Source organism: Electrophorus electricus, chromosome 22 (genome assembly GCF_041902795.1).
Source record: "Electrophorus electricus isolate QZ-2024a chromosome 22, ASM4190279v1, whole genome shotgun sequence".
NCBI classification, from domain to species: Eukaryota; Metazoa; Chordata; class Actinopteri; order Gymnotiformes; family Gymnotidae; genus Electrophorus; species Electrophorus electricus.
Genome location: NC_137518.1, coordinates 1,466,043 through 1,485,000, shown reverse-complemented (window position 1 = coordinate 1,485,000; position 18,958 = coordinate 1,466,043). Strand labels below are relative to the sequence as shown.

General features: G+C 44.2%; 1 protein-coding gene across 2 annotated transcripts in view; it reads right to left on the bottom strand.

Moving 5' to 3' along the window:
• klhdc8a (kelch domain containing 8A) overlaps nt 1-6,163 on the bottom strand; it is a 10,988-nt gene extending 4,825 nt beyond the window's left edge. Inside the window, exons 1-2 of one of the 2 annotated variants that reach the window (XM_081704996.1) lie at nt 5,374-6,163; nt 1-212 (exon numbers count right to left, since the gene is read on the bottom strand). The exon at nt 1-212 is cut by the window's left edge and continues 223 nt beyond it. In XM_081704996.1, the coding sequence (XP_081561122.1) occupies nt 1-212; nt 5,374-5,638 (477 nt within the window). In that variant the 5' untranslated portion in view covers nt 5,639-6,163. The remainder of the gene's footprint in view (nt 213-5,373) is intronic. The other variant, XM_035520490.2, reaches the window with a different exon arrangement.
• Between the last annotated feature and the right edge of the window lie 12,795 nt (nt 6,164-18,958).

Here is an 18,958-nt window from a genome sequence, read left to right as displayed (position 1 = left end):
GCGCTCCAGGTAGCTGGTGGGTCTTCCTGCCGCATCACATCCCCCCAGCATGTAGAGCTGACCCCCGACCTCAGCCAGCGAGTGGTAGACACGGCTGCTGGACAGGCGGGCCAAGCTCTGCCAGTGGAATTCTTGGGCCGAGGGCACCGACATTGCCCTGGCCGACCCCGGCGTGTTCTTCTCAGCAGGAGAAAACTTGCCTTGTTGGTGAGCTGAAGAGTCGATGGGAAAGATGTAATTAGGGCAAAGATTCAAGATCTTCACCCCCATCCTAGTGCAGGCTGCTTTAACCAACCAGCAAGAATGTAACATGTTTTAAAAATCCAACCACTAGAATAAGACCGAAGGGTAACGGCAGGGTATGAATTGTAGAGTACAGAACAATAGATTTAATTTATTGCTTTATTCGCAAGTAAATGGCCCATTTAGAAGGTGAATTCATAATCCAGACACATTTAAATCCTAGAGTCAAATGCCATGACAGTAAATCGATATTTGACTAACTGAGGAATTTTTTTGCAATTGGATCTTAATTTCAGCCTAGGCTTCAATCCAATTGTATAATTTGACTACTCAGTCTGTCCCCTCTCTAAATAACACATATCCAATGTCATATATATATATATATATACACACACCCACATCCACCCAAATGTTTATATAGAAGTGTTCATCAGCTGTTAAATAAATGCCTGAAAAAGACTCCAGATCACTGCAGTGCACTGTAGTAAGAGATGTAGAGAGAGTCAACATTGTAGTAAAGTACACAAAGTTTGAAACACTTTGCTGCACTTTTCTTGCACAGCTGATGAAGGACCTCTGTCCCAAACATTCTGTTCGTCTGGAAACTGTGTACTACAATGTTAAATATCTCTTCGTCTCTTACTACAGTGCACTACAGTTACTCACCTAGAATCTTCTACATATATATTTAGAGAGAGAGTTATATTGTAGTTTTTATCCTAGGTGAGAGATAAATGGAAAAAGGGAACAATGAAGGAGGACCTGGCTGCTGATGCAATCGATTTTGCACGGCTGTTCAGCTGTGGTCCTCTTCAAATGTGTACACAATTAGCCTGAAGTGGGCTGTTGTACCGCAGCTTAGCATCCATCAGTAACCAGGCAACCATGTCCCACCCCGCTCCCATCTCCTGTACTCCCTCGCTTACACTAAGCAGTGACTTTCCTCTCTTCCCCGTGCATAGACACCTAGGAGGCGAGCCTCTGACGGAGTGCGCTAATTCCCCCGGGCCCTAGTCAAGCCAGCGAACAGCGGGATGGATTTTTCGTTACAGCGACGCCATTTCTGCAGGGGGCCTGTGCGGTGGTGGCGTGCCACGGCACCGGGTGTCGGCACTCATCAAAGTCAAACCTAATTAATCCTGGGTGGTGTGTTCGGCCCTGAGACGCAGAAACGGCTACGTGGGGCTTGGTGATGTGTAAAACCATTAGCCAAGCCTCCGTTTGATACTCAGCGAAAGCTCGCGTTATTCTCACGTTATTCCCTGCCTTTTAGGCTGATGGCAGGTGCCTGAAGGGCTCGACTGCTGAATAGGCATGTTTGGCAGCCGTTGCAACGTTGTGAGCCATCTAATTGTACTGTAATAATGATTTGACTGACTTATTACAGGTGGAGAGCTCTGGGCCTCTGGTGATGGAGTGAGAGAGTCTTAAGTACATGGGGAGTCCTGAAAGTGGTGAGCACTTCATCAAGCTCAATCATGCTGTAAATGAGATAGGCTCTCTCTTTCTTACTCCCTCTCTCGCAGTTTAAACCTCCCTGTCTCGAACTGCACAGGAGAAGACAGACTGCCGTCTTCATTTTCCTGCATGACGCGGCTACCCAGCGGCCAGACATCTGACAGAATCCGAAGCTTTTAATCCAGCCCTGCATGGAAAATCAGTCTGAACTTCCTGAAATGGACCCTCATACAATTTGCCACTGATATTCTGACCTGCAAAAAATTCTGTTGATCATTTCAAAGTCCGTCATGGTACAGATTATCAGCAAAGGCTGAAATATGTATTGCGAATACCCAAAAGTACAGTTCTGGGCAAGGGCATTTTGAGATGCAAATGCCCTTCTGAGGCCGGGGTGGACGGGCACGGCTCCCACTGCTGAAGTCCCTGCTGTTCTCCAATGCTCTTCACCTTCGTTTAAAGGCAGGCTGTCGCACGTTTCATCCGCCGGGAGACAGCGACATAAAAGGAAGCTCAAGAAAAGAGACGTTTCTCCTGACTCCCCCCCCCCCGCCCGAACCATGCAGAGGTGGGTTGCCATGGAAACAATGAGACGACCTAAAGATGCGCGAGCCTCTTTTTTTTTTCTTCCCTTTGTCGTTTGTGCAGAAGCCATGGATAGTTTAGTCTCAATAATAGATGAGCAAATAACCAACGACCACTGGTTTTCTCTCCTTCGACCCAGGCAGGCGTTCTCTAGTTAACGAATCGGAATTGCTTTCTCTTGGCAGGCCTCGCAAAGCACATTAATTGCAATCTGTAACCGATTTGCTTCACCACTTCTTCCTCCTTCTTTTTTTTAATTAACTGCTTGAGCAGCTTGAGTTCAACAGTAGGCCTATGAGCACCCACGGAAGTCGTTTACAATCAGCGTGCGTCCCTCTCAAACTTTTAATCAGCTGGTCTCCTCCTCCCACCCTAACTTAGGCCTAACTTTGGGTCTAATCTCATGCCTTAGCTGAGCTATTATCTTATATGTGTGATCCAGTGCATTTTTCTGTTGACTGCAGCAGTTAGAGTGTGTTTGTCGTCCTTTCCTCTGGGCCCACGCTGCTCTGTTAGCACTCATTCATTGACTTCCACTTAATTAGCTTCCCGCCACTCAGACAGTGCTACGCTCGAGCCCACAGGCAGACACTTCTCAATCAAAGCACCGCAGCGTTGGACAGAGCGGTGGGTTTCTGCGGCTTCGTCCTGCGCCCTTTAAGTCGTAAAGCTTCCTCGGCGCAGAGCTTTACTCTGCACTCCATTTAGCACCGGAATCGTGCTTCCGTATTTCATGCCGGGGAAGACTCCTACCTGTGTGTGTCTGTGTGTGTGTGTGTGTGTGTAACTGCTATAACCTGACACAAGGGCATTTCTTATTATAGTGCTGGTTGCAGATGTGGCGTCAGAGGAGAATCTGAGAAGCAGAGCATTTGAGGGAACTACACAGTATTAGCCGTTTCTATATTCCAGAGCTACTCACGAACATAACAGTGAACGCCTCAGAACTGACTCGTTTTTCTTACACAGTCCCTGGACAAATCAGTAAAACAGTAAACTCAACAAAATCTGTCAGGCATTTAGTGTGTTTTGTCTGTGGGGCATGAGTGCTTAGTTCCTAACGTACACGCCAGTGGTAGGCAGTGTCTGTGATTAACCATAAACCACATTCAAAGTGAGTTTGAGGTATCGATTCTTCCGCAACACCCTTTGCTGACAGAAACTGACAATACTCGTGACACCATGAAATGATTCCTTTTCCAGCACACACCTCCAGAGGGGAGAAGTGCAAAACCGCACTAGAGAAACCGAACCGTGAGGCCTCGGTAACATCATGGTGATGACCAAACCAGGTCTTAGTGTTGCTGTAACTGGGTCATGACCTAGTTCAGCTCGACATGCCGAAACATCCCTTCCTTATTTACAGAGTGGAGGAGTCAGAAATGAAGGGAGCCTCTTTGTTTCTGCTCTGCTAGCCTACACCGTGCTCTCCAATTGGGTCAGTGACAATTGTAGCAGAGCAGATGATTTCCATAGCAACCCAGAATTCAGCTCGTGGGAGCATGATACGGAGCACGCGGCGCCAGCGCCGTCAGCGGCGAGCCGCGCGCACAAACGAGCCCGCGTGCAGCCGCGAGATTGCATTGCTCTCGTTATTGTTCCACTTTCTTTTGAAGTGGAGGCGCAGCGGCCATTTTCAATTTCACCCTTCAATTTTGCAAGAATTGCGTGGGCTCGATATTAAATATTCACAAGATCACGGCAACGAACTGCGCGGGGGCAAGACCTTGGGCGGACTGTTACCAAAACAAACGCTGTCTGCCGAGTGGCTGTGACAATTAACTAGTTAACATCGCTCACACTAAAAAATGAGCCACGCGAAGGTTTAATTTGAAAACAATGCCCTCTAACCAGTGAGAATTAATATGCATGAGCTCAAAGTTCGGGACTAATCAGATACTTCGTGAAAAGTAGGGCTGAAACTTTCGCACCTTGATTTGGCAACTGCACTGTTCCATTACACCTGTATTTCAGAGGAAGCCTCTTAGGCCCATGATAACGTAAGAAGAATCACAGAGGAAAATAAGCTACAAATCTAGGTCACCAGTGCTGGGCAGAGAAACAACTGCACCACTGATTTTGTACATTAGTCCCATTGTTTTTCAAAATGGCACAGCTCTTTAAAAGATCGGAGACTGGACCGGATTCAATTATTGAGGTTTTAAGATCCCATTTGAATATAAACGCAAAAGAATAATGAGAAAGATGATGGAGGGAATATTCTGGAGGAAGATTACAAGTGGGAGCCAGGGATAAGTTTCTCCAAAAGTGCGAGTCCAAAGGCCTGGAAGCTAATTGCTATGGAAATGCCTTTGTAGAAGAGGAATGAGTTTAAGGCCCTCAGATTTCAGATCAGCAGGACTGCTGTTCCCCTGCGGTATTTCCAAAGAGCAGGACTGCGCAAATCACTGAAGCTCAACTCTGAAACTTGGCAGGCTGTGACTGCACCAGACAGCTAACATCGGGTACTGGTGGACATATGCAGTATACCAGTTTCAGTCCTGAAAACTACTAGGAAGTGTGAGGGTCAGTGATGTGAGATGACTGAAAAGAAAAACACTATTAGACTTTTTGAAAATCTCAGACAGAATAGCCTAGAACAGTCTGCTTGCAGGGCACGGTAACCTTTAACGGACATTTATCTGTTGTATTTCAATGACCACGGGGTTATGATTGACAGCATAAAGAGGCAATGACCTTTCTGCTAGAATAATGCAATCCACTAGCATCATGGCCAGAAGTTTGACATACTGTTTCTGGCACAGACTCAGAACTTGTCTGGGACGCAGTGTTACTGCTGCATTAAAAAACATCTCACCTAATATTCACACCACATTAATTTGCAAGTGGAACTTTATATAAGAAAAAACTTTAACAAAAACATTGCAAAAACATCATTTTTACTTACAGGTAGGACTGTCTAACGCAAGAAATATGAACAGCGTTTTTTAAAATTTCAAACATCTACCCCTGTAAGTAATTTCGCGTAATCGGACTCTCCGGGAGGCGATAACTACTGCGCGCACACGCTACGCCTTGGAGTCCGAGCACAGCCAAGCCGAAACGTGTGGGAACTGAATCACTTACTGCGCGTTCGGGGACGTTCCCTCTGCTCTCCTCGGGCGCTTCCTCGCGGCTGTGGCTGCGCGCGGAAGAGTAATCGCGGAGCAAGAATCCGCTCGCGAAACAGACGCTTCCTGTTCGTTCCGTTCCTCGCGCCCTTCCGCCAGCGACTCCACTGCCATGCCTCGCGGAGCGACGCGAGCGACAAACACGCTCCGTGTCCGAGCGAGCGAGCACTTCTGATGCTGTTTCCTTTCCGCCCCGTATAGGTCACATCTGCAACACTCATCCCGTGCTTTTATCCTGGGAGGTAAACAATTATATGCCCTTTAGCATAGAAATGTATATGCAGAATTGTTATGCATATGGTGTTTTATATTTCGAGGTTTTTTCTTAAGACGTTATTGAAGTGGAAAGGCAACGTTGGAAGCTGCTAGAAAACACCCGCCTTCCCTTCCAGCCTTTTTGTTTATATTTTGGTTTTATCAAAGCATTCTATGGTATTTTAACTGGATCTCTGCATAATGCACTATATAACGCCACAGTCAGTGTGAACATTTACAAATTATGCCGTATGATGTACATTTTTTAATGAATAATGTATATTTTCTTTTAAATAATGTAACAGGGCTTCACTGTGTAACATTATATGGTTTGGTTGCACACGAACAACACTATGTACAAAGTTATTGTGTGTGGAACTAGTTTTTGTTTGCTTAAGTGATTCCTCTGATCACATCAGTTGGTCTTTAATCTGCCCCACATTCATGTTGCTTCTTCACAATGTCTTTGCTTGCTGGTGCACATGCAAGCCACAGGGGAACTAACCTGCGTGCGCAGATAACCATGGAACTGTAATTACAGCTTACATCAAGAAATGTTCTGAAAAAGCATCAGCACATCCACACACACACACACACACACACACACACACACACACACACACACACACAAACAAAAAGTTAGGGGAGCAGGTGTGATATCTTGACACAAACAACCGCTAGTCCAGTTACCCACGGAGAGGACATGAGAAGTACATCCGCATCAGTTCTGGATCGAGTCAAAAGCAAGTGGGGTCGGAAGTCAACACGTTCACAATGCGGGGAACAGCGTCTGCCTGCGGCAAGTTTGAGGAGTGAAAGTCTGCAACTTTGATCACCAGTGTGAATAAGACAGAATCAGAAAGCACAACATCAATCACCGGCTGACTGTCTGCCTGCGAGGCTGCTCAAAGTACAGCATTATCCATTTACCAGTAGCACAGCGCTCACTCATGAACTTGTAAAAGACTGCTGTCGGTTACTTGAAAGGAGTCTTTCATCTGTGCAGGATTCATAGGGTTGATGATTATGGCGGAGGTTCAAATTATACCCCTTAATTAAAAAGCTGATCTGTGAGATTCATCTCGGAGAACTCCTCAGAGGAGATGCTACGTGGAATGAGAAACTTTTACATGTTCTTAAGGACGCAGATATACGACGCAAGTATCGTAGTGTTTGTTCATTGCACGAGGAACAGATGGGCTTCGTAGAAGCCCACAGTGAAAACGTCACGTGTGTCAGCCCAGCACGTGAGGACTCTTGTTATCAGTCTGCAACTGATGGGGTTTTGCCTGGACCTTTGTTTCAACACCTCAAGAGATTTTCACTACAGAAGGAAACCAAGAAAGTTGGACCATTGCCAGCTGTCTTCGGACTCCCTGCACAGATCTGAAGTTAGGCTGTCTCACCACTACACATCAAAACTATATAGCAATTTTTCATGTCCCTTCATAGGCCACATGTCAACCAGAGGATGAAAACTAGAGTTAATTGGAAAAATGCTTTTCACTGGGTCTGAGAGAATGATGCATTCTGTGGAACTTGATTGCCTACTGCAAAAAAAACGAACATGCTGTGTAATTACCCGGCATGGGACAAAATGGCTAAGAGAGAGCATAGGGTGAGAAAAGTGATGCTTTTTGATGTTCAGTTTCTCTAAGTTTTATTGGCAGAGCCATTCGCTTCATCACTTGATAAATGTTGCTTGCTAATTTGCTGCTGATTCAAGCAGTTCTTGAGATCCCACGAGTTTGTCTGAGAACGCAGGCATGACTGTCACCATGCTGAGCCAAGGCCCTTGTCCATGTCTCTGGGCACTTTAAATGGATTACTATGATTTACACTGTAATTTGCTATATTATGGGCAGTAAAGCACAGTGCATGCAGGAGGTCTGTACTGTTTGCTCCAGTGAGGCATAAAGGGAGTTGTTATTAAGTGCTCGAGTCAAACCTGTGAGAATGACTTTTCTGAATGATAAGCTGGGTGTCTAAATCACAGCTGCATATGTCTACGGAGCCATGCTGTTATAGGTGCAGTGCAATTTTTATTGCATTGGGTTTATTGTTTTGTCACAGTATCGATGGTGGGGGATATGGAGGATTAAGGGCTCCTTGGTTACTTTGCTAGTTGAGGCGGTAGGACGTGGTGAGTGACTCCGATCAGAGGTTCAGGCCTTGACATCATTTACGCTATTTATTTCAGGAGCGTGCAGACGAAGCGTATAATAACCACCACACAGCTTTCACGCCGTTCCCGAGATTCATTGTTTGCCTTCTTTTGGAATCATATTATATGCATGTATGTTGTCTGAAAAGCTCCAAGGTAAAATAAACTGGAAAACAGTTTTCATTCTTCAGCATCATGCCCTGCTAACTATGTCACACTTCATGTAATGGATTAACGTAAACTTACATAAACACAAAATGATACTGACAGTCTTCATATAATACAAAGTATGATCATCAAAATATGTGTCACTAATAATGTTTATAATCATTGAGTGAAGCTAAGATGCATGTAGCCGAAATAGGCTAATTTGTGTATTAGGGTTTGCTCTATGTGTTTTCCACCAATATTCAAAGGCAGAGATTTAAATATTCCAATAACACTGAATCAACACAAATTCAGTCGCTATCATAACAGAGACAATGGCACTTGTCAGTAAGGTACAACTAGATTAATAAACTATCAATCATTCTTTCCTCCAATATCCATAACTAGGAATTCATACTAACTCAAAATGAGAGGGGTTTCTAACAGCTTTCTCGCACAGCCACCCCTAAACTCCAGTCAAGATGTTTAGTCCCTCAGTCCTAACACTGTCGTTGAGATCGGGAAACAGGACTAATATTCCCTTTGCTTTGACCGAAGCAGACTTGTCAGCCCCAGTAAACATCTTGTGTACAGTTGCAACAGGCCACAAGATTCAGGAGTCATGATTCAAGCGTTTATTGCACAAAAAACAGTTCCACTGCACAATGAAATTTGTAGTTATTATTATTATTATTAGTAGTAGTAGTAGTAGCAGTAGTAGTAGTAGTAGGAGTAGTAGTAGTAGCTGCAATTATATAGCACCTTTCTCAAATTCAAGGATACTTTACAGACAGACCTTTTTACACACTCACACACCTGATGATTTGCTTACCCTCCATACACTAGTAAGAAAATCGAGGAAAATCTAAACAGAAACAACATATAAACAACAAACTACTGTATATAGACAACAAACAATGGCGCATATTGTGCAAAGAGGCAAGGATCAGCAGCCGTAAGCTGCAGTGCCGCAATGTTATTATTACAAAACAGTAATCGGTAGCAACTACAAATGTTGTGGTGTGTGAAGAGTTAAGAGCTCAGTGAGTAGTGTGTGTATGTAGGAGTGCAGATCAGTGAGTAGTATGTGTACCTAGGAGTGCAGGGTAGTGGTGTGTGAGCCTCAAACAGAGTTCAGCAGTTCAGAGCGGTTCACAAGGGGCAGTGTGTGTGCGTGAGCGGTTCACAAGCCTCACTGCCTGTGGGTAGAAGCTGCTTGCCAGTCTGATTGTCTTGGCCTTCACACTTTTATAGTGTTTGCCTAATAGCAGGAGAGAGAAAAGGTAGTTTTGGGGATGTGCGGTGTACCTGATGATGTTGTGGGCCCTCAGTGAGATGACACTGGTATGGTATGGTCCTGTACTGCAGCGAAGGCTGTTCCAGAAATGAGCTGTGCAGTTTTTATCACACACTGACGTGCCTTCCTGTACCGGGAAGCACAGTTTCCATACTGAACTGTTTTGGTGCTGGTAAGAACACTTTCAACAGTACTTCTGTTGAAGTTGCTGAGAATTTTCTTTGGCATGCCAAGTTTTCTCAGCCTTCTTAGAAAGTAGAGTCTCAGCTGGGTCTTCTCGATGAGGTCATTTGTGTTGAGACCAGGTGAGATCCATACGGAGGAGTGGGACCCTCTCCACCTCTGTTCCTCTTATGTCAAACGGTGTGGGCAACTCTCCCCTCCTCCTTGTATCAACTCGACTCCTTGGTCTTGTTTGCATTCAGGGAGAGATCGTTGTCCTGATACCCACGGAAAGCTGCTGGACCAGACAACATCCCGGGTCGTGTGCTCAGAGAATGTGCTGACCAGCTTGCAGATGTCCTGACAGACATCTTCAATATCTCTCTGAGCTGCGCCATGGTCCCAACATGCTTCAAGACCACCACCATCGTCCCCGTGCCTAAGAAGCCAACGGTGTCGTGTCTCAACGACTACCGTCCCATCGCACTCACATCCATCATCATGAAGTGCTTCGAGAGACTCGTCATGAGACACATCAAGACCCAGCTTCCCCCTTCTCTAGACCCCCTGCAGTTCGCGTACCGCTCCAACCGCTCTACAGATGATGCCATCTCTACCTCACTTCATCTGGCACTCACACATCTGGATAAAAAGGGCACCTACGTAAGAATGCTGTTCATAGACTTCAATTCAGCATTCAACACCATTGTTCCTCAGCATCTGATTGGAAAGTTGAGCTTACTGGGCTTGAACACCTCCCTCTGCAACTGGATTCTGGATTTCTTGACTGGTAGACCTCAGTCAGTCCGGATTGGGAGCAGCACTTCCAACACCACCACACTGAGTACTGGTGCTCCCCAGGGCAGCGTACTCAGCCCTCTGCTGTTCACACTGCTGACTCATGACTGTGCAGCGATGCACAGCTCCAACCACATGATCTAGTCCACTGATGACACGACCGTGGTGGGTCTCATCAACAAAGACAACGAGTCAGCATACAGAGAGGAGGTGCGAGAACTGGTGAGCTGGTGTAAGGTCAACAACCTGTATCTGAATGTTGACAAGACAAAAGAAATGGTTGTTGACTTCAGGAGAACAAGGCGAGATCACTCCCCGCTTGTCATCAATGGCTCCTCAGTGGAGATCGTCAAGAAGATCAAGTTCCTTGGTGTTCACATAGCGGAGAACCTCACCTGGACCCTGAACACCAGTTCCATCACCAAGAGAGCCCAGCAACATCTTTACTTCCTTCGGAAGCTGAGGAAAGCCCATCTCCCAACACCCATCTTCACTACCTTCTACAGAGGTACTGTAGAAAGCATCCTGAGCAGCTGCATCATTACCTGGTTTGGAAACTGCACCGTCTTTGACCACAAGACCCTCCAGAGAATAGTGAGAACAGCTGAGAAGATCATTGGGGTCTCTCTTCCCTCCATCACGAACATCTACATAACACGCTGCATCCAGAAAGCCACCAACATTGTGAAAGACCCCACACACCCCTCACATGAACTGTTCACCCTTTTGCCATCTGGAAGAAGGTACCGCAGCATCCAGTCCCGCACCTCCAGACTGTGCAACAGCTTCTTCCCAGAATCCATCAGACTCCTGAACTCTGGCTAACTCCAATTCCAATTCAGATTCCAAAATCGGCACTTTTATACATGCTTATACACAGTCACACACACACACACACACACACACACACGCACACACACATACACACACACACACACACACATACACACACACACACACACACACACACACACACATACATACATACATATCTATACACACACTCACACATTGTTTTGCATTGAACTAGTGCTGAAGTCAAACCTCACACAAATAAACTATGCACTCCTGTTGCAGTCTTGCACATTATCCTACTTGCTGCTAGAGTACTGTACTAAACCAGCACTGTACTCTGAACTGTTCTGGCTGCTACCGGTGACTGCTATGTTGATTATAGCATGTCACTGACTCTTATGCACAACTCACTTTACATATTCCCAGTACTGTGTACTGCACTAAATCATTTTGTATTTGTCCTGTCCTGTATTTATTATTGTTTATTTAATGACATTTTTGCACTATATTGGACAGTTTGCACTTGTGTAGCATGTTGTCTGTTGCACTGTTGTTTTGTGTTGCACCATGGTCCTGGAGGAACACTGTCTCGTTTTTGTTGTGTACTTGTATATAGCTGAAATGACAATAAAACCTCTTTGAACTTGAACTTTGAACTTGAACCAGCCCACCAGATCTGCCACCTACCTTCTGGACACTGTCACGTCCACTCCAGTGATCAGGCCAATGATACTGATGTTGATATTGGAGGCCATGCAGTCATACGTGAAGAGAGAATACAGAAGAAGACTTGATATGCCATGGGGCATCCCTATGCTCACAGTTCTTGTGCTGGAAATGCGGTTGCCAATTCTGACTGAATGGAGTTTATCTGTTAAAAAGTTCAAAACCAAAGGATTAAAAGGTTTCAAAGGATCTGAGCATGAGGGGGGTTTTAGAGCACTTGTATGGATTGATTACTGAGCTATACTCAATACACAGCATTCTTATATGTGTCCTTGCCCTTTAGGTGTCTGAGGGCTGTGTGTGACTGTGCAGACAGCATTGTCAGTGGTTCGGTTCTGATGATATGCAAACTCCCAAAAATTGAAGTGAGTGCAATGGGACAACAGTCATTTAGGAAGGTTTCTTTGGGAGGGGTACAGTGGTGGTGGTCTTTAAGCAGAAAGGCACAGAAGATTGCATAAGGACTGAATTTGTCCATAAACACATCAGCGTCAGCCAACTCTGATGAGCAAACCCATAGTGCACGTCCAGGAATGATGTCTGGGCTGGCTGCCTTCTTTGGTTTTATTCTCACCAGAGCCTTACACAACTCCGCCGTAGACACAGTGAGTGGTGTGTCTGCTGTACCTTCTATGGCCAGAATCCCTCTCTGTGGTTCAGTGTTGAAGGCCTCAAAAGTGCATATTCAGTCATTATCATAACAGAAACAATGACACTTACTTGTTCTCAGTAAGGCAAAACCTGATTAATAAAGGACATCGAGGGTACCACTTGGCCCACTGTTAATTGCCCAACTTCTGCCATCCACTTCTGTTTATCCTGCAGACAGAGTAGGCAGTACTGAATAAAGGCAGACCATCAAATCCTCCCAGGCACAGTCGTACAAGACTTGTGGAAGAGATTAATCCTGTCATCCCTTAAGCAGAAGGTTTGGCTACATATGGGGTCCACATTAGATACGTCTAAGGACACATAATTATGAGGTATTCAAAACACCGTCAACTTCAGTAAGGAGAGTTGGCGGCACTGAGATTTTGATAGTAATTATTTCTGCATGATGACCTATAGGCCTATTATTGATTATATTTTCTATTCCCATGTCCCATGAAAGGTGGAGCACATGGACAGTTGAAGAGCATTTTAATCTTCTGCCCTGTTAGCTGAGCTTGAAGACTGGAGACTATGGCAGCAAAGGCTTCTTATAACTCAAAATCCTCCAAGGAAGTTGGTGTTGCTGTCACAGCTTAGCTCAAATGGCTTACCTCATTGAGCAATGCATTGTCATAGTGACAGCAGGACTGCATCTGAGTCCCAGCTTTCCAAACGGTCTGGATGTACACATCTGAATTTGCTCACTTTAGCTGACAGTTAGCGGCATCTATGTTGATGTTTCCATATTGCTTCCATACCACAGAGCACCCAGGACTAGCAACGCATAGAGCCTGCCAGCTCTCTCTCTGGCCATGAGTGAACGAGCCTCTGATCAAATTCCTTGATCAACAATGTCAATGTCCTCAGCATGACACAACCTACCGCTTCCTCTGTGGCCAGTGACATCATCATATTATGGTGACACTAAAGCTGGACAGCTATTTGCTATAATTGTGTGACCAGGCTTAAGCTGCTAAAGTTACCGCATTGAACAAAGAGTCATGCTGGACCTTTTGACAGTGGCCTCAGTGTACCTGGCTGCATCCTGGCTCTGGGTTATGCCAGTGTGGGCTGCCCCATGAAGCAACTATGTAGCAGCCTGAACTAATTCCCTCCAAGTGTGGCACGGATTTGCAAGATGAAGCTTGTGGATACATACGTGCACTTCTTTAGCTCACTCTCATCTGGCCCAACATCTGTGGTGAGTAGGGAGAACCACTGATCTGCAGGTTTATACAAGAACTGTGGACCAAGACTCCAAATCAACCAAGGTTAAACCCCTAGTCATGTCAACTGCTGTCAGGTGCCAACATATACAATGTAATGGCAGGATTCAGATCATAGCCAGTATAGCTGCTGCAGGTTAACAGTGAGGTCTTTAGGTTCCTCTGGACTATAGTAGCATAGGAAGCTCTGTCACCACTGGTGTTCTAGATGTAGGCACAGACTGTGCAGCAAAATGGTAGCATCTACCATGCATAGCTGGTTGGTTCCTAGTCTCTCTGCATTTGCCTCCAGATGAAATGCAGCAGTGGTTTGTCAGCCAGCAGCAGGTAGGTTTGGTGGAACATGGATTTGATGTCACCACTCACAGCTATGGGATGATGTTGAAACCAAAGCAGTACATCATGTAGGTAAGGTGCCTTGATTGGTCCAGGAAGGAGCCGATCATTCCAGCACTGTTCTTTATACTGGAAAGACAGTTGAAGATTATTGTGTCCTTTCCACTATGTTGCACCAGATGGTGCTCATACAAACGGCGCTCTTTCTGGCAATCTGTTATTCTGTGAGGGCATCCCAGTCATGCTTGGATCTGTTGACTACACTCTCGACTTGCCAAGCACATTCCATGTTTCTGAGAAGCTCAAGGGTGAGGGGATGGTAAAATGTAAACACTGTTGCTCTTGTAGTGGCAGAAGTGTGCTCTTTGGTTCCTGAGGCGACACCTACAGTGTGAGTCCTCCTAGTCCTTGGCATACCTGACCACTACAAGGAGTGTAGTGTGCTGCACCACTAGTTTAAACTATATCACATTGTCAATACCATTAAGTAAAGAATATTCTTTATATAATATGTAAGTCTGAAAGGTAAAATATATATCACTAATAATATTAATAAACATTAAGTGAAGCTAAGAGATGCATGTAGCCTAAAGAGTCTAATTTGAGCATTAGCAGTCAGACTACAGGGTTTGTCTACAGTGACCATATGTCTTCTTTTTCCCAGACTTTTTCCCAAAGTTAAAAATGCGTCCAGCTGGGATTTCTAAATGCCCCAAATCCTTTACTTTTTACATTGACATCTGCTTTCTACAGTTGCCCTACCATATGTATCTGTTTGGTGCATTGCTTTGACTGTTCTCTACAGGTCCTTTCTAGCACGCCACAGTCGGGCAATCATGTATGTGACCTACATTGGTCTAATCACTGGTCAGGCTGCTTCTTAGTGTGTGTAGTATGTTAAACAGATCTCAGACATAGTGCCAGGAGCACTGGAATAATACTGGTACCTCTGCATGGCCATCTCCAGTGAGTCTGTCTCTGGTCTTGATGTGAAAGTCCCACAATTGACTCATTTGACTCAAGAATGCTGAGTCACAACTGATTCTGCCTCAGGCCCTTTCAGAATATGCCCTTTCATGGATCTAAGCTATAAAAAAATATGCCCCCCCCCCCCCCAATGAAATATATAAATATATATATGCTTTTTATTGCACACACACACACACACACACACACACACACACACACACACATATATATATATATATATATATATATATATATATATATATATATATATATATATATATATATATATATATATATATATATACAATAAAAAAGCAAAGACAGAATTATGGAGAGGCCAGTATGAAAAAATAAAACAGTATGGTGGTAGTAATTCTGATATAAAAGGAAGACAAATAGACAAACAAAAAGAACAGTCGTGCAATATCACCAGGGTGATAGCCTAGCAAGTTATCACTAACATGTCAGTGGCTTGATCCCTCTGAAATACCTAGTTAATTTATGATCTGTATATGATCTTATTAGTTCCTGCTTGTTTCTCTGGCTGCAGTTTCATTATGAACTCCTCTCAGATTTTGGAGGCATCAACATTTAATACATTCTGATAGCTTATCTGATGAAATGCTAAACTATAAATAAAACCTAATAATAAATGAACTCGATATTTTAGCACTCTCTAACTTGTGAGATGGAATGAATATGAATTTAAAAAGGTGATTCAAACTTTTTAAAAAGGTGATTCAAACGTTTTTTTTTTAAACCTTGATAAAATTGTGAGGGTCCCTGCACTTGTAGGTTATAAGCTGCAGCCTGTAATGGTTACTCTGGCCTCAGACCACTAACAACTAAAGTTTGCCAATTCTAGCCCAATTTGCTGAGGAAGATTTAACATCACACATTATTGATATCTTCTGTATAGGGCAGCAATGTAACAGAGTAAAGTAAGGCAGGAAACATACATTACATATTGTATGCTAGTGTATTATTGTTATATTATTGTATTATCACAGTAATAAACCTCAGTGTGTGGCACATTAATAATATGGGTGCTGGTTTCTTAAAATCTCCTGTAAACATTGTTACACAAGCGTACAGTATAATGCTGTAATGGTAGCATATAGTGGAGCGCAACTAAATTCATAGTATTGAAAATGATATGTTTTTATGAATTACATCAGACAGCATGGCTCAAAATAAATGTGTAAGAAACTATCTGCCAGTAAGTATTGCTGATATTTCTTCACAATATAAGATGTATCATTTAAGCAAATTCTTGCTAGTTGGTTCCAAACTGGAATCTAATAAATATTTAATGTTATTAGGCTTTGCCTGGTGATAGAAGTGAGTTGCAGAAATAGAATTGCAACTTCTGCTTTTAAATCTTTTATTGAATACTTGGCTCAACCTTCCCTGGGCAAAATGCTGTAAAGGAAAGATGAGGCCTTAACCAGCTTAGCTTCTCCATCTCCTGGAAATCCTGGTTTGTGTTCTCCAGGGCTGAGGAAGGAGGCACAGTGTGTCTGCCTGCGTGATGGCTCATCTCAGGCCTGTGTGGAACACATGAAAATAGCCAAACCTCCGACGGACACCCACCAGACTCAATTAACCGTGAAGACTGAAACGCATGAACAATGACGACCTTTGCTGTGGAGATGGCAAATCAATACTGAGCGATGGTAGCTGGAGCCACTAACAGTTGAGTGATGAGATTACAAAGCAATGGCGAGCTTCTAACCAAATGCCTCATTTTGTATGAAAAATGGCAAATTAGAAAATTCTGGGAAGTATAACTACATTAAGGTATGTTTGAGTTCCTTTATATAGTCTACGATGAAGCAGACGTTGTATAATAGATTCACAACGTTGTGCAATTTCTGGCCTATATTACTTTGCTGTGTCATCGAGGGAAGGTATAGGTACATTACCCTCACGGTAAATGAACGTGTGTCATGTCATCTGCACCAGTCTTTACCTCTGCGTGCTGTCCCATCCAGACTCCTCTCAGGAGCACACACTATTTCCAGGATTCCATTTCATCTTGCTCTCACAATAGCTGAGGTGTTTTTTATTTATTTATTTATTTTATCAAGCAATTAAGTTGATAAAACAACAGCTTGCCATATTTTTTTCCCCTTCACAGCGAGACTGGGAAAATGGGACAGAGAAATTGAGAAGGTAGAATCCTCAAGAGGCTGGTGTGATGAATAAGGCTCCAGCTTTGCAGGGCAGTGTGTGGCTCAGTCCAGGCATGCTGGACTCCTTCAGTTACACTAAAACCTCACTTTGCCCCTTAACGTAATATGGCACCACATTCTCACCTCGTAATATCTCCTTATGGAGGCCGTACCTCTATAAGAGCTTAACGCAGTGCATTAGTGAACCCTTAATTGGTTTGCGGCCAGCGATACGGAGTGGTCATGTGTGGCAGTGGATGTGTGGTGGCGAGTTTGAGGTGCTTGGGTCTGCCTGAGGGGTCTTGGGTAGTGTGCAATCTTTCTCAGCACCACTGTCCTTGACCTGGTCATTAGTTTCATTACAGGCCTGAGGATACAAGACACCAGCCAGCAAAATCCAGTAACAGAGAGAGAGACAGTGAGTGTCTTTACAATCTGTGTTGTAGAAATCTTTCTGTTTTCATTTTTCAAATGAAACTATATGCTTAAACACAAATGGTTATCTCCGCGGGTGATGAAAATTTGCAAGCACTATTGAGTTTTCCTGTGGTTAATGTCTAACTCATGATTCTACGAGATGCAATCTTGGTGTCACCGTGACGCCTTGACCTTGTCTGAGACCACAGCTGCATTCCACGGGGTCCCTGCACAGTGCCCTTGTACTGCCTACACATTAATTACGTGATGTGGGTCAAGGGAACTGCAGCTGATTAAATTATATATTCGGAATATCCTGCAATGTCTTCACACAGAACACAACATACATGTTGCGGTTTTTTAAGTTCTCTTCACAGCGGTGCAATTAGACAGCACCTTTGTGTATCTATATAAAATTGACCTTATATTTTGCACATAAAATTAATGTCAGGTTGATGTTGACTGAACAGCTTACTGTCACAGAAGGCGGCGGGGCCTCCACAGGTCACATGGTACGGCCCGCCGCATGCAGGGGGATTCACATGTGAAGTATTTGTAACCACGCCCCCTGGGATTGCACGGGATGGCAGGGTTTACTGTTGAATGTTTGTCTGACTATTTAAACCCCTGTCAGTGTGTGCACATTCGTCGGTCTTTGTCGCTACTTTGTGTAACTGTCGATATATGTAAACAACGCTGTAGCCGTAACGCCTGTTTGCATTATCACCATTTCATGTGTATGTGTTAGTCGTCAAATGTTCAACGTGTTATCATGTTCACCGTAGATGTTGTCCGTGAGTGCCACCGTTGTCGTCTATGTTTAATGTTAAATGTCTTGCACCGTCGAGGAAGTCTGTGTGTCCTGCCCCGCGCCCTGCATCCCTCGGGCCAGCAGCAGCGTTACACTTGCTATAGCAGATCCTTACATCAGGATATCTAACATAATGTAACTAAGTAAAAGTTAAGCTAAATTTTCAATAATCAGGATTCACAGGATTAATCACAACAATAATCACGCAATAACGCACAGAAAAATCCTGGCAGGACATGGAATGATTGGTAGGTAAACTTCCGTGTCACCTTCCAGTGTAATTCACTACTGTGCAGTTCAAAGTTCTGTTTGAAGCATTTTCCCTCTCTGTGGTTTGGAATCTCTCTTAAAAAGGGATGAATTCCTTGTGCAGTGCACTTCTCCGGGAACTACGAGGGCAACTGAAATGCACCTCATGTCACCTATATTTAAATTATAAATGCACTGCCTACATTTATTTATGATAACTCCTGATCTTCCTTAACAGTTGGTCCTCTGGCTATGACAGTGTCACTCATTCAGTTGTTTGTTTTAAGATAAATTGCGTGGCCCTGGAGGTCGGTGTGAGTGATGGGATCAGGTAATGTACCTTCTGCCTCAGAGTGCCAGCGGC